The 26308-nt window shown below is 37.7% G+C and overlaps 1 protein-coding gene and 1 non-coding gene across 2 annotated transcripts; one reads left to right on the top strand and one right to left on the bottom strand.

Annotated features, from left to right (window-relative positions):
- Positions 1–2796: 2796 nt before the first annotated feature.
- On the top strand, positions 2797–19431 carry NDUFA12 (NADH:ubiquinone oxidoreductase subunit A12). Its single transcript, XM_016162754.2, has 4 exons — positions 2797–2941; positions 3837–3919; positions 4997–5084; positions 19152–19431. The coding sequence occupies exons 1-4, from the start codon at positions 2856–2858 to the stop codon at positions 19330–19332; spliced, it is 438 nt and encodes a 145-aa protein (XP_016018240.1). The 5' UTR covers positions 2797–2855; the 3' UTR covers positions 19333–19431.
- LOC118614855 lies at positions 13279–13396 on the bottom strand. The gene has a single exon (XR_004956152.1). It is a non-coding gene; the product is annotated as a 5S ribosomal RNA (ribosomal RNA).
- Positions 19432–26308: the final 6877 nt, after the last annotated feature.

Here is a 26308-nt window from a genome sequence, read left to right as displayed (position 1 = left end):
AATCCCGTTTGTTCAGTAGCCATCTTTTTGTTTGGTACATTGTTAAGAAATCTCTAGTAATATTTATTAAAGTACTTCCAGGAAGAGAAAACTATGGAAAACATTTCCATAGCCAGTGTTGTAGTATTATTACAATTCAGTTTGAAGACTTCCAGCTAAATACTACAGATTGACTGTTATTTATTCTGAAATCTCAGTAAAATCACAGTAAAGTGTAACCACACAACAACAAATAAAACAGAAGAGATCAAAGGCTAAGTTTAATAAATTTTTGGAAATCAAAATGCAAGTAGAGTAGGACAGACTTAGCAGAGCCAGAATCAAAGAAGCCTGCAAAAGGCATTGCAGTGAGAAACAAGACAGTATACCTTGTGGTACCCAAAAAAGATGCTCAGGACCTGGAGGAACCAGGTGCTCATATTCAGAGATGGTGCTTGGGATATAAAAAAGAAAAGATTGATTGCAAGTCTGTATATGGAACCACTCAACTATCTTTCCCTTAAGTCAGATGACCACATTCTATTTTTCCACCTTTTCAAGCAGGAAGCCAGGATTGATTCTCTTGAGAAACTAGTTGGAAGGTCATAGGCTTTATAGGATATCAGGGATAACAGAAGGCTTGGATTAGATATAGGATTGAAAATATGGATTAAGCAAAAATCTGCATTCTGAATGTTGGCTCCCTGACTGTGTTCCCAGAATGCGAGCCATCAAATATAGGGTTTTCTGCTAGGATTTTTTTCTTCAGAGAAACTAATTGCCTCCAGAGCAAAGATCTCCAGACACTCACTTTTGGTTGTGTCTAGGTAAAAAGCCTGACCACCACTTTATCACTTCAGAGAAGCCCACTAATTTCCAAGACATATATGTATACATGGCGTTTCCATTCAGCTTTTTAGTGCCTATATTAAATATGAGCTTAGAGCCAAGATCATCAGACATTTGAGGAAAATCTAATACGTAAGAGATCAGAATTGGGGTGGAGGGGGGACAGATATGCAAGGATCAGAAAAATATCCACCCCAATATAATTAATATATTGAAAGAAACGACATTGTGTTCATTAAATGAGAATAGGATGCTTTGAAAAGGAAAATTTGGAGCAAGGAACTGCCCCTGGAGATTAAAAATGACAGTCAAAGCAATTCATTAGAAGGGTTGGAAGATAAAGTTGTTGAGGCTCTCACCCTGAAAGTATAACAAAAGACAAAAAATAGAAAATAAAATTACAGAATCAAATCAGTAGGTCTTAATTGTAGAGTTTAACAGAGTTTAAGAGAAGACAGGGAGGGAGGGAGAGGAGAAAGATGGTTATAAAAAGGCAAAATGTTAAACCATTAAGAGAAACTGAGAAAAATATAAACAGGATCTTTCTCTGTATTACTTTATAACTACATGTAAATCTATAGCTATCAATTAAAAATTTCAAGGAAAAAAGGAAACCAAGAAGGTAAGGAAATGATTTAGTCAGTGCTCATCAATGGCTGCTAAAGTCACAAAAAGTGACAAGCAGAAACAATGTGTGCTTCCTGATGTATATTGTCACCTATGAAATATACCTTAACCCCCACCCCCACCCCTCAATCTGGTTGAGCACCTAGGTTTAGTTGCTAATATACAGGAAATACGAGAGATAGAAGAATACAGGGACACAACAAAATCAAGACTGGAAAACTACAGGACAAACTGCCAGTTTTCTCAACATAAATTGGAAGGACAAAAAAAAGCAGGGGATGGAAAATGTGATAAACCTGTAGATCTAAAGAAATTTAAATGAAAACCAACCAGTTACAATATATGGACCTTTTTTGGAATAACTAAAAATATGCAACAATTGGGGAAATTTGAATGCTCCTGAATGATATTAAGGAGTTATTAACCTTTCAATGTGAGATAATGGGAATATGGTTTTAAAGTTTTAAGAGTTCTTATACAGAAATATTTCTGATGGAATTTTTTTAAATAGGCAAAAATGCATGAAAGACCATTCAAATTCAAATAAGACATGATTTTGAGCAGTTGATAGAGGAAGAAAATTTGACCCTGATAATTTGGAAATTTGTTGCGGGGCAGGTGTGGATGTGAAGATTTAGTAGCATGAAATTAAATCCTTTCTCTGGGTCTAGTCACATTACTTGATTTAAGGTAATGTTCCAAACGGGTGGGTCAAGGAATATAGGTTTTAAACCATATGATTTAAAATAAAATAGCCCCTAGAAAATTAGAAGTAATGTTCATTTAATATCTTTTAAACCTTTAAATATGCATATTTTCTAATAAGTTTAAATGTTTAAATTTTTAATTTTAACCTTGCAACTAAATCACTAAATCCTTGAGAGCAGATAATCTTACAACTTTTCTATTCCTCCTCGCTTCGCTACCTATACAACGCTACTGTGTGTACTCAATATCATTATGTGCTCAATATTGAATTCCTTAATTCCTTAATGGAATTTTGGTTTCTAAACAATTCGGCAATAGAAAGATTTTTGACATAGTGTGAGCCAAACATCTGAGATAAGGAAACTGAGGTCCCCAAAGGAGGTACCTTCACCTGGGGAAGCCTAGTCTAGGTGAGTTTTACAACCAAATGCTCCGTCCAGTAAACCCAAGCTCTGACAGCTGGTAAAAGTTTAACGCACGTTTGCTTCCCAAGGAAACCAATCGCACGCGCCTTCGTCAATAGCAAGGTAGTCACACAGGGCAGCTCCAGTTCTGTGCGCGTAGAACCACTCCGCGTATCGCGCGCATGCGCGAGGGGGAACCTTAGGCGGTCGGCCGCCTGCAGCCGAGTGTTCGCTTCTCTCCGGTGCATTTTGAGCGGCGCACCCGGGAGGCCGGGCCTGCGGGACAAGATGGAGCTCCTGGAGGTGCTGAAACGCGGCCTGCAGCAGGTCAGCGGTCACGGCGGCCTCAGAGGGTATCTACGAATTTTAGTCAGGTAGGCAGCTAGAGCCATGCTTTTGACCTCTGGGCTGGACTTGCGCTGGCTGGGTTCTTGGAAAGGGGTGCGGGTTTGGATCACCTTGGATAAACTGCAGCTCTGGTCAAGGACAACCGTCCCAGTCTCCGCCTTTCTGCCATCGGGCCGACGTCTCTGTCCAGGGGTCTCCCAGAAACAGTTCCATAGCCAGTTCGAGAGGCAGCGCTGTGACACCGAGGCAAGGACACCTACGCTGTACCCCTATCCTGCTTCCTGGAGAGCAATGAGCATTGCCAAACACTCACTGCGTGACCTTGGGAAAGTTTGTTTCTCTTCACTGGCCTTCAGGTTTCTCTTCTGTACAGTTAGGCGTTGAACGAAGTGCCCATAATGGCCCTTCCTAGTCCTGACGTTCGTTGAATCAGACTAGCAGCATCGTCCGCGGAAGCCGATTTAGAGATCCAGGGTCGAATGGAGGCCAGGACATTCATATCATGTTGCGATGAAATAGTTTGGCTTTCTCATTTCCCGAAGGTTTTTCTAACACCAGTGCCTCATAACCTAGGGATAGTAGGTAAAAGTCTTGTAATTTAAAGATATTACGTCTATATAGTTCATGTAATTTAAATATATGTTAGGTCAGTGTTATCTTGTGCTGTGTCTACGTGGTACTGGGGCAACATGAGCAGCTCATTCTAGAGCTCTTACCCGAAAGCTGATTATTCAACAGTGGGTGGTGTGAGCCTAGAGATGAAGGCTAGAAGTGTAGAACTATTGACCATTCCCAAGCATCTCCTCATTGTTCTGATGCAGCAGCCTTTGTTTCTGAAAGTTGGTATTCTCACTCTATTTACATTTGTGTTTTGAACAAACAATAATTCTAAAACGTCTGCTTTCTTTCGAATATTGACAGGGCAAATGATGTGAGGGTTGGTACCTTAGTGGGGGAAGACAAATATGGAAATAAATACTACGAAGACAACAAGCAGTTTTTTGGTGAGTTCAGTATTTGGGGATATGAATAATGGGAGTGAGATTGAGACATGATTTGAATCTGTTTTCCATAATATACAAGAAGCTTTAATGAATGTATAAACCTACCTATGCTTTTTTTTTTATTTCATGAGAATATGTTATCCATATTGTTTGTAAACCAAAATATTTTTATTAAAAATCATTGTCCAGTTTTTCATATGAGTAAGTTGGATGTATCTATAGCATTCTTTTTCGTTTGGATATTGTGCTTTCATATTTGAATTTTTTTGATATCATTCTTTTTAATAGCAACACAGTATTCCACTGTATGGAAGAATCATTATTTTTTCAAACACTTCACTACTGATAGACATTTAGATTGCCTTCATCTTTTTCCTATTAGAAACAACGCGGTGAATTTGCTTGTAACTATATCCACATTCATTTGTTTAAATATTCTAAGTTCTGAAAGTGGAATTGCTGTGTCTGAGTATGTGTATTTAAAATTTTGATATATTCATTGCGATATTGTTAAGGTCCAGCTCTGTCATCATGGTCTGATTCTATGTAACCTTTCCCAACGTCTCTTCCATCTGTCTTCATGTTTCCCTGACTCATTGGATTACAGTTTACTTTGAGTTACTTATTCTCAAAATTGATTTCTCTAGTAGAAGGAGTAAATCCCGATTGAAATCTGTGTTTCTTTAAATAAGGTCATGTTAAATAGCATTAGTCAGTGTTTGTAAGGTAAATGCAGATTACCTTTTGCTTATTGGTTTAAAATCCATTATAGGGATGAATTCAGTATTATCTGTTTGGAAGTTAGGGGCAGTGAGGAAGGGGTAGAAGAAATGAATATTATGTACTTTCATGTTCAATGCTGAACTAGAGGTATATGTGTGATAGTTAATTTTCATAGCTATCTTAAAATGAGTAGATAAAGAAACGGAGTCTCATAAAGTTTGCCTAATACCCACTAATAAGTGACAGAGTCTCGACCTAATAAAAAGGTTATCTTCTTTGATATTATGCAATTATGTTTTTTTAAGGTTGTGTTTATTTTCTTGCATCCTTCTAAATGTTGATCTTTCCATGCAGGCCGTCACCGATGGGTTATATATACTACTGAAATGAATGGTAAAAACACATTCTGGGATGTGGATGGAAGCATGGTGCCCCCTGAATGGTAAGTTAAGTCAAAATTTTCTTTTATTTGGCTTGGAAATAGTTGTTTCATTACACAGATATTTATTGAATAGCTCTTTATAAGGTAATCAGTGATATTCTGAAAGTATCTGTCCTAGTTGGGATGCTTGTGTAAAAAGTTACCCTAAAATTTAGTGGCTTAAAACAACAGTTAAGTGTTTATCTCCCGTACCTTTTGGGGTCAGGAGTTCAGACAAGAGACACCCAAAATGGCTTATCTCTGCTCCAGGGTGTCAGGCCTCAGGTGGAAGATACAAAGGCTGGATACTGGAATCATCTGAAGACTTGTTCACTCACTGTCTGGCAGTTGATGCTACCTGTTAGCTGGAGGCATATTTGGGGCATTGGGTTGGAACACCCTCATATAGCCTGGGCTTCCTGAGGCAAGAAGAGCGAGAGCACCAGGAAGAAGCCCTATTGCTTTGTCTGACTTAGTCTTGGAAATCATCCAATATTAATTCTGTGTTCCATTGGTCAAGGCAATTAGAAAACTGCCCAAGTTTAATAGGAGAGAACATAGACATTATCTGTTAATGGAGGTATGTCAACGCCATGTTATATGTTGGGATATAAAGTAGTGTAGCTGTCTTCGAGGGGTAAACTATGTTACATTATCTCCTGGCTATGAGGGAAGGGAAAGGCAAGAACTCTGGCTCTGATCTTATTTGGCAATTTGACCTTAAGCAAGTTCCTTAATGTCTGTGGGGTTTCGTTTTCTCATATGTAAAGTGAGAGCCCTCAAATTCCTTAGAGCTCTAAAAATTAAGTTTTTTTACCTGTTTTAAAATGAAATTCTAAGTGCTCTTACTTGAATTACTCAATTTTATATAAAATATTCCAAAGCCAAGTACTGATATCTATTCCATAGATTGCTAAAATTAGACCATTTGGTTGATAAACATTTAAACTCTGGAGAGCCTTTCCAGTTAGTATAGAAATTTTCACCAAAAAACTAGAAATAAGTGTATCAGGTTAATTGTGACATTTTAGTCAAATTCGATCATCAGAAATAGTTTCAGACTCTATTGAGTAGAAACTGGGATAATCTCAGAGTATTCGTTTCCATTCTAAAGACTCTATTTGAAATCTAAGCATATACCGTGAGCGAGTGAAGTGTAGATATGAGACAGGAGGGGGTGGTGAGGACTGTAAGGAACTGAAAAGCACACACTTCATTCAAGAGAGCAGCAGCCCTTTTCTCCTCTCCCCAGTTCTGTCAGGTAAGGATTCAGCTGGGGGTTTCTAGATAGGATTTTTCAAGAGAAAGTGGAAATCTCTATTTTATTGTGAGATTTCTTGTTTTTTAAATGTTAACTTAAAATATTTGTCAGGTTAAATACAGCACTATCTAATAGATGATGGAATATTCTACATCTGTTCTGTCCAATAGGGTAGCCACTAGTCACATGTGGCTCAGAGCACTTTGAAATGTGGCTAATGTGACTAAGGAAGTGAATTTTTAATTTTATGTAAATAGGCTACATGATTGGACAGAATAGTTTTTTAAAATATTGTGTGAACTAAACGAACATGTTTGTAAGATTTCACCTGCAACCAGTTTTCAACCTCTGGTATACTACCCACATCGAGCCATACAGTGATGTAGCTTGAAAACCATGATATTGGATTTTGTTTTTATGATAAAACTGATTGGCTCTTAGCGGTATTGATGGTATATTTGAGGCTGGATTTTGTACTCTTTTTAATGGGAAATAATAACCTGTGGTTCTGTTAAGTTCTGAGGAGTTGTGATTTTAGGTGTAGAGCTGTCTGCCTTCTCCAAAGAGGCATTCAGTATGTCAGGGGCACTGTTTTTGAGACCAAGGTCTCAAAGTGGAATGTCAACTTTAAGAGGTGAGGTGTCCTAGTTTTTATTTGTTTAGTTGATTGTTTTTGGAGTGAGGTTAGTCCTGGGAGGATGTGGAAGGCTGGTGGCCTGTCTTGTCCATATTGAGATCTACCTCTTTCAGGACACTCATCTAACATCAGTGCTCAGGGTGGGAATTTGGGAGGGGGGGGGCGGTGAGAGAGAAAACCGATTTCAGTGATGTGAGATGAAACATTTAAAATTATAAAATAGAAGATTTGAAAAGATGAAAGTACTGTTAAGCCAAGCAAGTCTTTTTATATGGTCTGACATCACATGAAAAAGAAGCTGCAAGCTTCTCTATCACTCTATGTCTGCATCACTCTAGCAGGTGCCTCAGGGCAATCGAGGATTCTGAGCTGAATTTCTTTGTGAAGTGGAGCCTCCTAAGGACTGAGTACCTTTGATGACTCTTGTTTGTAAGGGAAGCTTAAAGGCCTGTGAGGAGTCTTTGTAGGGAGAAGTGATATTGGACAAGCTCAGCTGTTTGTTACTCAGACTCCCTTTTGCTGAGTGTCATACATTGTGGAATTCTAAATCTGTGGATTACCTTTGATTTGACTCATGAATAAATTTGAAGTTGGATTGATTTATTAGAGAGCCAAATATTATCTTATATATAGAGTAATGAATAACAAATACAATTTAACATCTTTATTCATTCACATAACTATTTTTCGTGTTTCTAACGGGTGCCAAGAGCTATAGTAGGTGTGGGGGCTACAACAGTGAAGCCCATGCTCTCACGAGAGGAAGCAGAAAAACAAACATGTTTTATATTTTAGGCAACAATAAACACAAGGAAGATAATGAAGCTGGCATTCATGAAGGGATAAGGAGCATGGGAGGGTCAGGCGGCTTTGTCACCCTGGGGTTAGGAAAGACTTCTTTGAGGAAGTGACATTTGCAGTGGGATGGGGGATGAAGAGCTGCAGGCAGCAGGAATCACAGGTGCTAAAGCCCCGTGCGTTTGAGATGTACTGCTTGTATTCAGAGAACAGCAACGTGGCCAGTTCGACTTCCTAAATTTCTTTCGAAGTCACTAGAAGGTAAAATAGCATAATCTGTTTTATAATTTTTTAAAATTGGGAATAATCCCATATTTTCTGAAAAGTTACAAGTATTTGGACCATTTCAAAGTAAGTTGCCAAAATGATACCCTGACACTCCTGGATACGTTAGCATGTTATTCCCATGAACAAGGACATTCTCCTACATGTCCACAGTATAACCATCGAAGTCAGGAAATTACCAGTGATACATCACTACTGTCTAATCTTCAGACTTCGTTCAAGGTTCGTCAGCTGTCCCAGCAGTGTCCTTTGGAGTAAGGATCTAATCATGTATTTCATGTGCGTTTCATTTCTCTCACATCTCTTTCACATCAAATTAGTTCCTTGGCTTTTCTTTGATTTTATGACCTTGTTACTTTTGAAAAATACAGGCCAATTATGTTGTAGAATGTCCCTCAATGTGGGTTTCTCCATTGTTTCCTCACGTCTAGATTCAGGATATACATCTTTGGCAGGAATGTGACAGAAGCAATGTTCAGTTCTTGTTGCATTCTATTAAATTTATCTCATTACTGATAACTTCTGTCACTTGATTAGGGCGTGTCAAGCCAGTTTTCTCCATTCTGAAGTTACTTACTTTCCTTTTGCAATTAATTAGCATTTTGTGGAGAGATACTTTGAGGTTATGTAACTCTCATTACTCATCAGACTTTCAGTGTACTCATTTATATTAGTATGAACTTTTATTTTAATCAGTGGATTATACGTTACTGTAATTGGTTCTTTTCTCACTCAAATTGAACTCCGTTTGATTCAGTGGGAACCCATTCATGCTGCATTTGGAGTCATTTTGAAATGTCCCCATCATTCTTAGAGAAGTGTCTTGCTTGCCAACAAAGATGTTCCAGGTTCATATTATATTTTCTCTGCCTCATCCACAAACAGTCATTCCTCAGAGGAGCCCTGTGTTTGTTTTGTTTTCTCGCTTGTAGTTTTATAATGGAGAGTGACATTTAAAACCTCAGGTCTTAGTGCACAGTATTGTTCATTGCTTTTGGGGTGTCAGCCTTCCCAGGCCCTCTCAGTGGATGATCTAGGGACTGTATGTAATGAGTGTGTGTGTGTGTGTGTGTGTGTGTGTGTGTGTGTGTTTCTATTTCTGTATCTTTTTCTGGATGTATATTGAAAACCATAGCTCACAGCAATGCCACCGATTTTAGTCCAACATTGGTTATATTCTAGTTTTCTCTTTCCATATTTGTATTTTTTTTCTTAATATAGTTACTTATTTAATCAGTGCCACTGGATGTAACTAAGTTCCCATTGCTGCCATCCTGCCTCCTTCACTGCACTCCTTCCTTACCTCACTTTGCCTCCAACACCCCACACCAGGTTGCCATCCTCCCTGTGTGGACACCCTCCTCTCGGCATGCAGGCTCTGACACCTTGCTGAGCTGCTACAACACACTTCCTTCCCTACCCCAGTGCCAAGCACAGATGCCTGCCTTGCTGGACCCCACCTAATGGCTTTGGACTCTGATATAGATTTTCAAAGTATCTTTGCAGTGTCTGTGAATAGAGGAAGGGAGCCAAGTGGAAGTAGGCTAATCATTTCCAAGCGTCTAATAAATAGAATACAGTAGAAATATGAGATGTCACTACTGAGACAGGGTTTAAAAAGACTGTGCTTTCCATCTCGGGTGTTCTCTTCCATTCACTCTCAGATTGCTTCCTCTGCGGAGGCCAGCTGCCGTGTTATGATGTGGCCTTGTGGAAGGGCCCGTGTGAGTGAACTTGAAAGCAGATCTTCTGAGGTCTGTCTGCAGCCACGTGAATGAGTTTGGCAGTGGATCCTTCCAAGTCAAACCTTGACATAACTCCAGCCCCAGATGATATCTTGATTGTAACCTTTTGGAGACCCTTAGCCAGAAGCATCCAGCTAAGCCTCACTCAATTTCCTTACCCACAGAAATTGTGAGATAACATTTACTGTTTTAAACTAAATACAGGATAATCTGTTACACAGTAATAAATAACTGATACAATCCCAAATCTCACAACCTACATACTAACCCCTTATCTAGCCTCCTTCACCTCCATTCTAGATAACTACATAAACAGTCCTAAGAGTGATCGGTGGAGGCTGCCTACCAAGGAATGTATTTTGAAGCAAGATGGAATGAACAGGATGTGCTGATAGATTGGATTTTGAGGGAAAAAGTTGTCAAGGATGAGTTTAAGATTTTGGCCTGAACTACTAGTGGTACATTTATTGAGATGAGGAAGACGGGGTAGGATGGGGGAAGCAGAATTGGAAGGGATAATTGAGTTCTACTTTGTCTATGTTAAATATGAGATTCTTGTTCGACATCCAAGTGGGGATAGTGGGTAGACAGTAGAAAACATATCTTAAGGTAGAGGTTGATCCTGGAAATAGGACTTTAGTGTGATTTTACCTGGTGTAGAATACAGTTTAACTTTATAAATTATGGGTGTAAGGGTAAAGAGAATCTGACCTTCAGTTTAATGCCTAGCTCAGTTACCCTAGAAGTCAAATTATATTGAATAAACCATATTGTGAGATAAAAATTGACCCTTGATTGGTAAATTGCATTTGGATTGAGAGGAATTATAAATGCCTGATGAATTAGCTATGTTTGGGCTTCCCTGTGTTGCTGTTTTTAGAGCTGGCATGTCCATTGGGATGGGAATCCTGGAGTTGTTTTTAAAGATGTTAGCTCTTGTGAAGCATGAAGCTTTTAAGCATTATGCTTTTTAGTTGCACCTGCCTGATGTGCCTTTCATCTCTCTTGAGCCTGTACTGTATTATCTAGGGCAGGGGTCCCCAAACCCCGGACTGCGGACCGGTACCTATGTGTGGCCTGGTAGGAACCAGGCTGCACAGCAGATGAGTGGTGGGTGAGAGAGTAAAACTTCATATGTATTTGCAGCTGCTCCCCAGCACTAGCATCACCACCTCAGCTCCATCTCGGATCATCAGGCATGAGATTCTCATAGGAGCACCAGTCCCTGGTGCTAAAAGGATTGGGGACCATTGATCCAGAGAATCAAAGAAAATCGCTCCTGGATGGCTGGGTGAGCTCTCACCTGCATGAACTACTGTGAAGACTCCTACTGATAGGGACACTTGATGCTGTCTGGCTAGCAAGCTTTGGTGCCTATCCTCTGCCCTTCTGAGTCGTCTGATGCCAAGTGTGGTCTATGACAGCCACTGAGTCTGTCTGTTCAGTAGCTGCATAATCTCACCTAGAGAAGGATTTCCCTTCAGAAGCATCAGTATTTTTGACAGAATCAGGGAATATATTTAATGAACATCTGTGTCTCATTTAATGTTCCTCAATCTTTTGGAAACATTAGAAGTCTCATAGGAAAAATGAATTCATTTGATCTATCTTGTCTCAGGCCCTTTATCTCTTTGAATCTGTCAGCAGCCAGTAAGGCTGCTAGGTCTACCAACAGATTAAGAAAAGGTATGCATGGTAGTACAAATGTCTACACATACCTCAGAAATAAAAAAACTTATTGCGTGGAACCTAGCACAGTACTCAGCTTACAAGTTTATTCATTCAGCATATATTTATTGAGCACCCCACTATGTGTCAGGTATTAATAGGTTTATACATTCATAGGAATGAGCAAAATATGTAGTCCTTGTTACCTTGGAGTTTATAGTCACTTAATGAATACTAGCTGGTAGACTAATACTGTACCATAACTTAGTGTCTGTTATTTTTCCTTGTTAGAGTATCTTCATTCTGAGTTTTATAATACTTATGGCATCCGCAATTTCTTTCAGGAATTTGTATTAGTTTTACTTCATTGAATAGAATAGTATTTCAAGAGGTTGCAAATACTGTTTATGCCACTTTAATTCAAACAAGCTAACTGCTGCCATCTGTACAGTAACGCACAAAATTTGTTATTTTCATTTTTATTCTAGTAAACCAAGTAAGTAATCAGTGTCTAGATGAAATTTGACAAGGTAAAATGTTGTTGAGGGTAGAAAGGTAGAAAGTTTGGGCTATTTTATGCAGACTAGTATAAAATTACTGTTTTAACTTGTATCAGGAAAAAAAGATTTGTGTGTGTGTGGTTTGAAGTATTGGAACTGAAATTCTTTGAACCAAGTTTTTAAAAAAAATACGTGGCTCGCCTAGATTTTTCTTTATTGTGCATAGACTTTTTTCCCCACTTGGTGGCACCTTCTGTTCATTTCTATGTGACATAACATCTTCTTCCATGTAATGCATCAGTCTCTCCTCCTTGTCTCTTCATTTTTTCTTATTAAAATTAATGGTTAAATTATTCAAGTCATACATAAACATATTCTTTTAAAAATAGTAGCATATGTTAAAAAGTTTTCTTTTTTAACAGGAAATAATTTTGTCCTTAAAGATTTTTCCTTTGCCAAGGTAAAATTAACAAATGTTTGTTGTTCTTATAAGGTTAATTAATTTAGGATACTTAATATTGTGGTTAGCTTTTTTTCAGTTGTCATAAGATGTTCTAGAGGCCTATGTAGAGAAACAGAGACAGATGGGGGGAGGTGGATTATTCAGAGGTGATAGAGATTAATCAGAAATGATTCATAGCTTTTGGGCTCGAGAGATTGGATAGATGGTGGTATTATTCATTCACTTGAGAAGACTAGGAGAAGGGTGGGTTGAGGAAGAAGTATGGAGGATTGAAATCAGAAACCTCTTTTTTGAAAGTAGTAAGTTTGAGATACCTGTAGAAAATTCAAGTGAATACAAATGTCAGGTAAACAGCTGAATGTATAAATTTAAAGTTTAAAACAGAGGTCAGACCAGCAAAGAAGAATGAGAAGTAGCTAGCAACATAAGAAATAGGAAAGACAAGAGAGATTAGCATTTCAACATGGGAAGGCTCTCTGTATTGATTGTTGCTGAGGGATTTGAGTAAGAAAAGGGCAGAGATGTATCCATGTTGATTAGGCAATATGACCTTTATTGAATCTAAATGGAATCTGTTCTTTAAAAAAAAACAGGAGAGAAACATTGAGAGAATCTGGCAGGAGGCAGGGATAATGCATGTAGCCCTTTAAGAGAAAACCACTGTCAGCATTTGGCATATTTTCTTTAGTACTTTTATTTGCCTATTTATTTATCTATCTATCTATCTATATATTTATTTATTTATTTATTTATTTATTTATTTATTTGTTTGTTTATTTTTAGGCAAGGCAACCCTTGGTTGACCTCACAGATTGCAAGGACCTTGTCAGCTTACAATCCCTTATTTTTTATTTCTTATGCCTACAGCACCTGGTCTTCCTAGGTGGTCTCCCATCCAAGTACTAACCAGGCCCGACCCTACTTACTTCCGAGATCAGATGGGATCGAGCTTGTTCAGGGTGGCATGGCCGTAGACTCTTTAGTGTTTTTAAATAATTTTTATGTAGTTGTTGTGTTCATAATCTTATTCAGTTTTAGTTTCTGTTTTTTCTTTTTATATTATTATTTTATTTTGATATTATTATTACACAATTTTCCATGTTATTAAAACAAGCTTTATAATCATCTTTAAAATATTTTTCAGATTATAAAAATGTACAGCTGTTGTAGAAAACTTGGAAAATCCAGAGAAATACAAGATAGAAACAAAAATAAACTCATGTTCCTTGGTCCAGTAACAATCACTGTTAACATTTCATTTTTTGATTTGACAAATATTTGAGATTCTGTTTTTGAGTAAAGAAGGAATGAATGCTTTTTAAAAATCAGTGCGGAGAATATATTGTAGTTTATCAGTCACACCTTCTTAGAATGTTTGTGATTGTAAATAACTATATGTAGATATATATGGGTATCTGTACATAGATATCTGTTCATTGTACATAAAATTTTGTTTGTTTCCCTCCCCTTAATATATCACAGATGTTTTCCGCATTTCACTAAATATTCTACTTGTCACTTTGAGTTTTTTAGTGTCTGAGGGGCTGATGTATGTAGAAAGGATTAATTGCAATTTGAGTGTAGTTAATATTTATTACAGCTGCAAATGTAAAAATCTAGTTGTTCTTAAGCCTTGTGGTTCAATATATAAAGAAGATAACAAGATTAATAAATTGAATATTTTTGCGTAAAAATAGAGAGCAATAATATTCTCTTGTTCTTTGATGAATGTTTGATAAACTCTAACGGAAAGGACTAAATTATCCTGAACAGTTATCTCCATTTGCAAGTTTAGTTAATTACATCTTTTTAGACATTTTAAGGCACATTTATAAATGTAGTATATTTGAGGTTTTTAAAATTATCTTCAAATCCCCAGTGTAGGTGAATTAATAAACCTATCAAACAAAAAGTTCCTAAGTGCTTAAATGACTTGCTTCACTCAAGCCATAAACTTAAGAGTCAACCTCAACTCTTCGTCTATATTCAGTCAACAGATTCTTTCTGCTTTACTTTCTGAATATGTTCCACATCTGATTATTACCTATGTGACTGTTACCCTGATCCAAGTCACAGTTATCTCTTGCCTGGACCACAGCCTTTCAATTGATGTGCCTTACATTCTTGGAATACACTAGTATTCTCCACATACTAAGTGATCAGAGTGATGCTTTTTTAATGTAAATTAGGTCACATCAAATCCCTGCCCAGAACTCTCCATTGGATTTTCATGATGGTGAGAATTAAAACTCCTTACGTGGTCTGCAAGGCCTTACGTAATCTCAGCCCTGCCAGGTTCGGCATACACTGTCCTGTTCACTGCCTCGTTGGCTCTTGACTTAGCCTTCTCGTTTTTCCTTGAACAGCGAGCACACTCCCACCTCAGTCGCTTTGCACCGTTTCCCTGGATGTTACATGGCTCTGCTTTCACTTTTTTCAAGCTCCTGCTCCAGTGGCTTCTCCAACCACCCTGTTTAAAAGAGCCCTGTCCTCTCACACTGTGCCCCTTCCGCCTGCTCTAGTGTTTTCCTTGGTAGCACTTACCTCTCTGCCTGGTATTTTATTATATATTATTTAACTTATTGTTTTCCAACTACCAAGCTTCTTCATAAGAACTTTGTTCACTGTTGTGTTGCTAAAGCCTAAAAAGTGTCAAGCATTTAGCAGTTGCGCCAGATATATTTGTTGAGTGAATGTGGATATACTGTTTTACTTGAAACAACCATTATTTTGTTTTTTAGATATGATAGTTTTCATTTACAGCAGATTACAGCTGATCCAAAAATGATATGTCTGTCACTACTTTTGTAGCTTTTATATGATTTGAAGCTAGTTTTACCTCTAAATTCCATTCTGACTTCAGCCTGTCCTTTTAATACCTGGTCCCACTGAATCTTTTGTTTGAATATTTTAAAGTATTACTCCCCTAAATAAATTGCCCTCTCTCAATGACAGAGAATATTTTCTTCCTCTTGACATATCTGCTTAATCTAGCCTTTTTCAAGTAATAGATATCCTGTAAAATACTCTTTGAACTGAATCGAAAATCAGAATATTTAGAGGCTCTGTTCTAAGAAACTATAAACTACAGGTATAGGTTGACTTTCCTGTGTTACAGAGTGTTTCTTTATAACCTTTCTTCATTAAAATGTGTCAATTATAAGCAGAAGACTTGTTTTAGTTGTTTTGATTGTTCTAACATATTTCACTTACTATTCAGTGCTTCATTTAAGATTGATTCTAACATTTTACAAAGATGAGTTGTTGGAAAATTTCATACCTGCAGTGTGGAAATAACCTATGTATTATTCTTGGTGAACAAGGAACTGCTCTTATTCCAATTTCCAAAAGAAATCTTTACTGTATTCACAGGTCATCAGTTTACAGTACATGCTTGAGATAGTCATATGTAGAAAACTTTGGAGATTTAACAGTTTGAACCTTCCCTATGTAACTTTAGTGAATGACTTGTTGTGGAATTGACTTGGAAAAAAATTTCCGTTAAGGAAGACTAAGATACAGTCTTCCACCCAAACTATGAGTACTTTAGAGAGAATGGTTTTTTTTTTTTTTTTTTTTTTTTTTTTAATTATGGCTTAAGTGAGATGAAATGAAGTGGAGTTAGAAGTAGACAGAACCAATTTATAGTCTCAAAAGAAAAAAAAAAGGCCAGATAACCTGGGCAGGGTTTAAAAACCATTTTTAGTTTGGTTTGAATTAGAAAAATTTTTATTTTTAATAACTTTTTTCCCTTTCTATAGAGTAGTACATGTTCATTACAGAAAATTCAGAAAATAAGAAAGCAAATAAAAGTAACCTATTATCCTACCACACAGAGGTAAACCACTGTTAAAATCTAATACATATTCTTCTGCTGTCCTCTTTTTCTCTATGTATCCTTTTGTTTTTGTTTTTAATATAAGTGGACTTGTTGAAGAGACAGCCTGGGTTTGAATCTTAGCTCCACTTTCTTGGGCAAGGCACTTCAACTCTTGGTGTCCCAGGTTCCTCATGCATTAAATTGGAGTAACAACATCTATCCCATGAGTTGTTATTATAACGATTAATATTTGTAAAGTGTTTTGAATGTGCCTATGATTTATAAATGCTAAGTCTTGTTAAATAAATTAATAACCTGCTTTTTAACTTAACATGTGGTGACATTTTCTTAAGTCATAAAATAGTCTCTGTAAAATAATTTTTAGTAATGCTTTAGCCTTCATCATATGTTTATGCCATGAGTTATTTCTTATTACTCTGGGTTTTGTTCATTTTTTCACCATTGTAAATAAAGCTGTAGTCAGCATAGCTGTATGTAAGCATTTACCCATACATACTCATTTTTTTTTTTTTATGGCAAGTTCCTAGATATAAAATTTTCACATCCAGGAATATGTACATGTTTTATAAATTTTTGGTACCTAGTGGCAAATTACCTTCAGTTTACACTCTCAGGGTAAATACATTCTAGCTGTGGGTGTTGATTTCTCTATAACTTCACAAAGTACTGGGTATTTTTAGTTTTTGAAATCTTTGCCAGTTTGGCAAGTAAAAAGTTATGTCTTGTTTTAATTTTTATTTCCTTTATTAAACTTTTTTGTTTGCTATTTTTTTCTGTTTTATGGACTTTTAATCTTTTATACATTTTCCTTTTGGATAGTTGACTTTTTCTGTAATGATAAATGAACTTCTTTTCTGTATATTACAAATATTTCCCATTTCTTTTATCCTTTAATCTTGTTTTCAGAGTTTTCAGAGTTTTTAAGACAGAGCTTTTTATGGCTTTTGCCTTTGACATTAAACTTAGAAATGGGCCTTCATATTCTACAAATATCAATATGTCTTAGGAATATAAATATTCACCCATATTGTATCTGAGTATTATTTATCTGTAATCTATTTTGATATATATCTTGGGAAATCTAACTTCTTTTTTCAACAAAGTTAATTATCCTAGCATAATTTGTTGAGAAATGTTTACTTATCCCAATAATTTGAAATGCCAGCCATACCTTATGTATACTTTAGTCTCTTTGAAGAATAATATTCTGTTTTTATGATTGTATTTTTATACCAATTTTTATACCATTTTTATGTTTGAGACTTTAATGTATGGTAATGTCAGCCTTTCTAATGGGAGCTTTTAAAATTTTCTTTCAGTTTATCCTTAGAATTATAATTGTCAAACCCTATTGGGATTTTGATTTGAATTGCATTTAGTTAAAAATTGTAGTTACTGAGCTAACAGAATTTGAGTTGGCTATCTTTTAATGAGCTATCTTTGTTTTATAAAATTTGTTAAATTTATCAGTCCCATCCTGGGGTTAGATTGGCTTTCAGGATTTGTGCAGATACATAGATGCTGTCATAATCCTAACCCTGCTTCATCTATCAATTGATTGTAATTTAAGTGTCTGATCACCACCAACATCTCCCGGGGTTTCAGAGCTCATGCTAATTGTGGTTGATTGGTCCAGGTTATTTTCACTAACCCCTAGTTTCCTTTGGAGGACGTAACCAAGACACCAGCCCAGTGCGTATAGACTTCTTCATTCTTCATTGTATTAGCTGATAGTGATACAATTATCTTTAGCGACAAATATAGCAACGGCAATAATATTTTATCTCTGTTCTTAATGATTTTTTAGTCACTTGCCTAGCTTCTATAAATTACTGCTGCCAAATATTCTTAAACTTACATAGCATTATAAATTTTTTTTTATTAACTTTAGTCTTAATTATTTTACTGAAACCTCTTCCACTTACCCTTTTCTCTATAGCTCGGAAATCTTTTTTTTTTTTTTTTTTTTTTCTTGGAGCTGCAGTTATGTGCCTGTCCCCTCCTTCCCTTTGTTCATAGGCCCTTCTCTGTCTTGTGAGCTCCAAGCCTTGGGCAATCTGGGATGAATCTCTCCCCCTTTCTTTACCATATAAACTCAGCTAGGCTTCTTGCTCACTTCCACTCTTTGTTCCTTGGACATTGATTCTTCCTTTCTCTGTCATTAGAAAAACATTTCTTTGTGTACTCCAAAGAAGCACTCAGCTTCCTTCTCTTAGGCCAGATTTCTTGTACCTCAAATACCCTTTGAAATTAAATGGTTAAACACTTAAAGCTGAAACACTTGTGAACTTTGAGCTGTAATTTAATAATTTTAATATAACAAATTATATGTTCTACAGTGGTCAGACTTGAACTTGACTTTCAGCTGCATGCAGAGACCCTCTTCTTCAGCATTGGGTTTCACAGTACAGCTTCATGAGCCAGAGCATCTTGAGCATGCAGAAACTCCACAGTCAGCCTCTAGCATCTCACAGTAATATTGTGTTTCATCAATTTTAAAATACATTTTCACATCTAAAATTAGGATACATATTTTAATAGTGTCAGTTTAATTGGTGGCATTTTTCTTAGAGATACGGAAAATAATGGGGTATCTTAAAATAGATCGTGTCCTAGATTTGATGAAACACAGTAATGATAATAGCAATAGCTAATATTTGTTGAGTACCTACCATGGACAGGAATTTTTCTAGGTATTTTATCATTTAATCCTTCTACCATCCTTAAGGATGTCCAGATGAAAAAAACTAAGACTTCGAAAAATCAAGCTAGTAAGTGATAGAGCTAAGATTTGAGCTCAATGAACAAAATGGCTCCAGACCTGCCCTCTTAACCCTCCTCCCACCACGCTACACTGCCTCTTCATAACTGTCTTTTTCCCCTCTTTAAGGCACCGTTGGCTTCACTGCATGACTGATGATCCTCCAACGACAAAACCACCTACTCCTCGTAAGTTCATCTGGACAAACCATAAATTCAACGTGAGTGGCACTCCAGAGCAATATGTACCTTATTCCACAACTAGAAAGAAGATTCAGGAGTGGGTCCCACCTTCAACACCTTACAAGTAAAGACAATGACAGATAATTTAAACATGTAAAATATGGAGCTTTTCATGTAATTGTACTTTTACTGTTTATTGTTAACTCGATTAAAATTGTTTGATTAAGTATTGTCTCTTCCGTCTTTTTGCCCTTATCTTAGTCATTTATCAGTTGCAAAATAGAAGCTTTCATACAAATGCAAAGGTAATTGAAGTAGGCTCCTCTTGGGCCAACTGCCTGGTTTATAAATTCCCGTTTCCCCAGTGGCGGGTCTGCTTTGTGCCCTTGCCTCACTGCCATAGCTGATGGGTAAGGGAAGACCTAAAGCTGAGCTGAGCCCAAAAGATCTCGTGGCAATTTGAAACTTTAGTGGAGAGACAGACTGTAAGTCATCAGAGTCGGATGGCTTTTACGGTAGCTCTCTCTAAGGCGAGGTTATCAGAGGATTTCCTGAGCTTTGAGTCCTTCACAGTTTATTGGGATCTGTGAACTAACCCAGGATCCATCCAGTGTTCTTACTTTAAGCTAACTAGGGTCACTGATTTTTTTTGTCGTTGTTACTTAAAAACAAAAGAACTTTAATAATCAGATTGGTCCCAGAGCATGAGTTGTAGGCAAATGATGTTCAGGGAAATGAGGGATCTTTGGAATTGGTTGTGTCTGGGTAGGATGAAAGGCAGTGCCACATCCCTCTGTACTCTGGATAGAAAGCTTGCAGCTTCCGTAGTCAAATAGCTTATCAAGCTATTGCTTTTAGTTACCAGGATCCATGAGCCCCCTGAGACTAAAGTCCTTGGATACTGGTTTGCAGCCACCATAGAACAATATAATGGTGATGGAAGAAGAAAGCAAGGATTATGGAGTCAGATAGTTACTTTCAAGGGCACTGGGTGACTTAAGGGAGAGAGTGAACCTTGATTCTCAAATCTCAATTCAAGGCATGGAGCAAAACTCTGGGCAATTTTATGACCTAGCTAACCTTCTCAGGTTACTTGTATAAAAATTAAGGGATAGAGTGTGGTCCTGATTGTTGGTGCAGGGATATCTGGAAGGAGCTAGAATATATTTGATTGTACATTATAATCACCTAGGGAGGTTTCAAGCTCTACAGTCCCAAGCTATTAAACCAGCATCTCTGAGGGTTCTAATCACACACACATACCACCAACAATACCAACTTGATGCCATTGCAGCTAAGGTTGTGAACTACTGGGCTAAAGAAAACACACTAGACTAGTTCTTCCAAAACTCTTTCTCAACTATAAAAAAGATAAAGTTTTCTCATGGCCTCACCACTGAATATCCATTACTTAGCTGGATCAGATTGAACCTGGTACTCTCAAGAGGTACCTTGTTCAACTGTCTGCAGTTTGCTGATGGACCAAATGGAGCAGGACCACACTGAAAGCTAGATTGAGGTTTCATATGCTCTCTTCATCTCCCACCTCCTAGCTTTTCTCTCAGGAGCCTAAAACACTGCCTTCCGATGTCATGAGGAATAGACTGGCAAGGGAAACTAATGAGCAACTAGATGTCCGGTCCTTGCTTGCTGTTCTTTCTGAGTCAGATATGTTGGGTATGGGCTTTATGGGGAAGGAGAAAGCGGAAAGAGGTGGTGATTAGGAAATGTCTTAGGATCTCTAAGAATGAAAGCAACAGGCAGCTAACTTAGGTTTTAACCTGATTTTTTTTTTCAAGCTAACTTTATAGATTTAGGTGATAGACACTTGAATCAAGCTAGAAGATCATGGCTTTTCTCCTAATTCCTAGACCTGAGTTAATTCTCAGGATCAGAAACCTTGATTTAAGGGCTGTGCTATAATAATAGAGATGTACATTATGAACCTTCCACCCAGCTACTTGTTTAGGGGATGTATTCTTGAGAATACATATATATCCATAGTTTCTAGGGATCAGTTTATACTTTTTCCAAGTTAGCACCAACTTTGGGGGGATCGAGAACACTATGGCCCCTGGTGGTTATGGGAGGGATATTGGACTCCATTTCACTGTAAGGCCGCTGGGACACTGAATTCCTCTTCCCTTCTCCCATCCCATGTTTTATCTCCTCAGTTCCTAAGTGTACATAGGCTGTACATCCTTTGCAGAATCTCACCATTGGCTCCCTGCCCTGAGGAGTACATATTGCTGTGACAGAAGGGTCAGGGGGAAGCCATGAGAGCATTCCCGCCCTCTCAAAATCATAAGTAAAAAGCAGTATGTCTTTGGGGGTAATTACAGAGGTCAGTACAACCATCAAAAGGTAGAAAGATACAAATGTGGTAATCTACTATATTCTCAAATGCACAGTGTACTTCCATTTGACCAGTGGGAGAGATTGGTGGGTCTTGGAGAATGACAGTGGACTCTACATTAAAACTTAATCTTAAGGTGATCAGAATTATAGTTGCCATTCCTGAAATGGTCTCTTTATTGGAGCAACTTAGTATGGCCTCTACATCTGATAAGTAACGATTGCTCTAACCACTGCATTTTTATCCATTTTTGCTTGCAGAGTTCAATAGCAGTTTGCTTTTACCTGACATGAACAGAAATAGCTTTATAAATCTGTCCCACAGGTGTCAACTCTAGCCGTTTGCTGCACAAGGACGTTCAGTGCCTCACCAAACCATTGGATGTCACATTAGTCCACTGTATTGATACAGGGTAGGAAAGACCAGCTACATTAATACCTTGGTAGGACACATGTATTCTAAAGGATGAGATCTGAATCTCCTAGTAACATAGGCACTTGACTGCTTAGTAATATCCCCAAGGGTGTTCAGTGGTCTAGCACATGTTGAGATAATCCCTCTAGTGTTAGGAACCAGTTGGTACATCTTGCCTCTTCTACAACAAAGGAAAGCACAATACATTGTGGCGCCCTGGATTTTAGACGGCATATAGCATACAAGGGTTTTGCATGTATGTAGTTACCAGGGGACTTGAAAAGCTGGCAGCATAAGAACGGTCCCCATAGGGGGCTCATTTTCATCCAAGCAGCTCTGCTCTTTGGACCTCACAAAATATCTGAAAGATTGGGATACTTCCTGAAGTCAGAAACAAGTCTCTCCAGAAGAATCACAAAGGAAACCCACATGATTTTGGAGCAAGCCCAACCTTCAGGAAGATTATTACTATTTTCCTTTTCAAGAGTAGCTCCAATTTGCTACTGGTAATTTGGACACCACACAACACCAGGTGCTATCCAATCCACCTACTCATAGAGTTGACCATTTCCAGTAACACTCCATCACCTGGTAGATGGGACCAGAGCAGGCCAGGACGGCACATTTAGTTTGAGCCGATTTCTTCCCCCTCTGTGCCTTTAACTACTCTATTCCCACACTTCGCCCCTACTTATCTGTCTCTTTGCCTTCGAGGAGAATTGTTGACCAATTAACTGGAAAAAAAGTCAAGCCTGATTTATAGATCTTGTTGAACAATATGCACTACCAGCAGGAAGTGTGCTACTGTATACCACACCCCCTATCAGCAGTTCTCTTGAAGGACAGCAGAGGGCAGAATTTCAGCAGGAATGAGCAGGCAGGATTTCAAACAATGCCTTTTATCATGTATTTTGACTAGAAGGAAACATGACCTAAATGAGAGATTCCATAACCAATCACTAGCTAGATGGTTAGAGACTTGAAAAGAGTAACATTGAAAATTGGCGTGAGGGTTTTGGGAAGGGCTTTGCAAATGAACATTGAAGATTGGACCTAGAATCCAGGGATAGTTAGAACAAAGCAGCCAGGTGTTTACAATCATCTTAAGCACAAATCCTTGTCTCAGCATTAGCTTCTGGGGAATACAATATAAAACACATCAAAGGCCAGCAGCATCACGGTGGCAAGTTCATTTCATTGGACTTCTTCCATTTGCAGGGGAAGCTTGATTTGTTTTCATGGAAATAGATTGCTATTCTGAATTCAAATTGGCTTGCCTTGTCCGTCACACCTTGGCCAACACCAACATTCATGGGCTTAAGAATGCCTTCTGCTTGTCGTACATAGAATAATGCCCCTGGCCAAGAAACCAGAGGAAAGAGGCCATGAACTCGTGTCTGCAAGAGGTTCTGCTTGTGTTCCTAACATGCCTCTGTTGACCTCACAGACATCATCTTTCTCATTTTTCTCTCTTAACATGTACCATATGTCAGTCATACCAGCCTTTCTAATCTTTTTAAATTAAATTGATTGAGGGAACATTGGTTAATAACATCCAAGTTTCAGGACTATAACTTCGTAATACATCATCTGTATATTGCATTGTGTGCTCATCACCCAGAGTCTAGTTTCCTTTTACCACCATATTTTTGACTCCCTTGACCATCTTCATCTTCCCCTCAACCTTCCTTTTTCTCTGGTAACTACCATACTGTTGTCTGTGTCTATGAGTTTGTTTGGTTCATTCGTTTTCTGTTTTATATCCCTACATATAAGTGAAATCATATAGCTCTTGTCCTTTTCCATCTGACCTACTTCACTTAGCTTGATACTCTCAAGGTCCATCCATGTCGTTGCAAATGGCAATATTTCATTTTTTATGTCTGAGTAGTATTCCATTGTATATATGTACCACAACTTTATCTAGTCATCAGTCAAAAGACACTTAGGTTGTTTCCACATCTTGGCTATTGTGTATAATTCTGCAATGGACATCGAGGTACATACATCTATCTTCACAAATAACTGTTCTCAAAAATTTTCAGGTGGATACTCAGAAGAAGGATTGATGGGTCATATGGTAACTCTAGTCTTAATCTGTTGAGGAACCTCCATACTGGCTGCACCAATAGTGGCTGCACCAATTTGCATTCCCACTAGCAGTGTGCGAGGGTTTCCTTTTCCCCACATCCTCTCCAACAGTTACTTCTTGTCTTGTTGGTCATAGTCATTATAAAGGATGTGAAGTGGTATCTCATTGTGGTTTTGATTGGCATCTCATTAAACAGCTGGTTCATTCTTCTCTTCAGGCCTTTGTACTTGCTGTTCCTTCTGCCTGGAATAGTAACATCTTTGTGTTGCTCCCTCTTGTGTATCATTGATGTTTCGCTTTACCAATATCATCTCCTCAGCAAGGTCTTCTGTGTCCATCTAATCTAAAGTAGCTCCCTTGACATTTCTTATTTTAAATTTTTATTCATATACATTCGTTTGTCCTATTTTCTTCACAGTAATTATTTTTCTTTTTTGAGAAAAGGCATGAACAAAAATTCTTCCAGTAAATAATCCATGAGTTCCACATTTACTGAACACCTACTCTCCACCTGAAGTAAACCAGTATTGATCAGATTTAATAATTTTGCTAGAGGTGAGATAATGACTCAGTAGCAGACCTGAACTTCAAATTTTGAAATTTCAGGAAGTAAAAGCGCTTGTGGGGAATAACATTAAAGCATGCAAATAGTTATAAGTAAAAAACTGAAAATGTTTCCTTGAGTGATTTTTGTAAGAGAAAGAAAAAGTACACTAATTGCCATGATGTCATGCTATGTTTCCAAAAAGATTACTGATTATTTTAAGGGTTTGTAATCATTCGTGTAATCAGCTTGCAAAGACCTCTAGGCTGGCATCCTCGCTTTAAATCATGTTTCTACTTATGGAGAAATCCTATTTATAACATTCTCCTCAAATAAAATTTAATTCATACACTGGCGTCAAATGTCCATGATGAGTAGGAAATGCAGTTGCATCATAAGTGCACAGTAATCAAGCCACATTTGTCAGCTCTGGCTCCAGGAAGGACACATCCGTGTATATTCCAACGACTTATGGAAATAATGGAAATATAAAAATGAACATGTAGCGGTAGATAGTTTAACAAATGCATTGGGATAGAACCCGTCCTAGAAGATTGTTTCCCAGGCTGATGTCTGGGACTGATCCAGCTCTCCTGGCTCAGAGCAAAGAGGATACACAAGGGCCACTGTGTTGCCCATTTCACCTGTGTGAACACAATGTGAATGGTGTTCCCTGGAGTTGGGGAATACATTCGTTCCGGATTAGCCACCAGAATGTGTCAGGGAGAGAATCCAGTTCCTGGAAAACATATGTCTGGACATCTATTGTTTGTGCTTGCCCACATTCCTTTGCTTTTTTTCTTTTTTCTTTTTGTCATAGAATCCTGACTTCACTTGGCAATCATCTTTCCCCTGCTTTCAGCCATACGGGTCAGTGAATTTGCATCCACTCTCTAATTTTCAGATCATAGTATCACGCTGGCTTTAGTGATTGGCTCAGGAATGAATAAATGACCTGAGACAGGCCAATCACACTCGAGTTGGAAATACTTGAAAAATGGAATTCCTCATCTGTAAGACTTGAAGTTTGGATGGCATACGGCAGGTGTGGCTAGGAGGTACAACACCAAGGAAGGCAAAGGGAAGTGAAGCCAAGAGAAGGAACAAGACAGATGCCCGATTACAGTGTTCAACACCTGACTCCAGATGTGCCTGAAGCTAGAATTCATTTAGACTTTTTGGTTATATGAACTAATAAATTTCCCTAACATTTTTTTTTTCCCTGAACCTAGGTTGATGTAGGCTTCTTTCATTTGCAGCTGAATATCCTCACTGATAAAACATCCTTATGACTTCATTACTTCTCCTATACAGTAATGAAATTTGTCATTGGCGTGTGCCATCTTTCTTATTAATGTAACCTTGATTGTGAATTTCTGATTCATAAATATGGGCATATTATGGACCAGTGGTGTTTGTTAGGATTTATTGGTAGAAACTAATAAATAGCTTTATTTAAAGAACCTAAACTGTGTTGAAGTGGGTGCATGCATTTCATGAAGGCTCTGCATGTATATTTGAGGATATATCCAGGTCTTTAAATTTCTTGTATATAATGGCTCTTGGTGATTCCAGTTACAGAGAGGTCTGCAGATGTGCAGATCGGGCTGCATATATCCTGGACTTGGAAATTCGAGCTACAATAAAATTGCTGGAAAATGATAATTATCACTAATTAATAAGACTAAGCATCAAGCC

Source organism: Rousettus aegyptiacus, unplaced genomic scaffold (genome assembly GCF_014176215.1).
Source record: "Rousettus aegyptiacus isolate mRouAeg1 unplaced genomic scaffold, mRouAeg1.p scaffold_m13_p_2, whole genome shotgun sequence".
NCBI lineage: Eukaryota > Metazoa > Chordata > Mammalia > Chiroptera > Pteropodidae > Rousettus > Rousettus aegyptiacus.
This window is presented reverse-complemented; position numbering and strand designations above follow the sequence as displayed.

Bases quoted from the DNA above. Each gene is read 5' to 3' on its own strand.
- NDUFA12 (XM_016162754.2), top strand. From the start codon at position 2,856: ATGGAGCTCCTGGAGGTGCTGAAACGCGGCCTGCAGCAGGTCAGCGGT. The intron at 3,920-4,996 runs GTGAGTTCAGTA...CTTTCCATGCAG, and splicing joins AGACAACAAGCAGTTTTTTG to GCCGTCACCGATGGGTTATA. The intron at 5,085-19,151 runs GTAAGTTAAGTC...CCCCTCTTTAAG, and splicing joins AGCATGGTGCCCCCTGAATG to GCACCGTTGGCTTCACTGCA.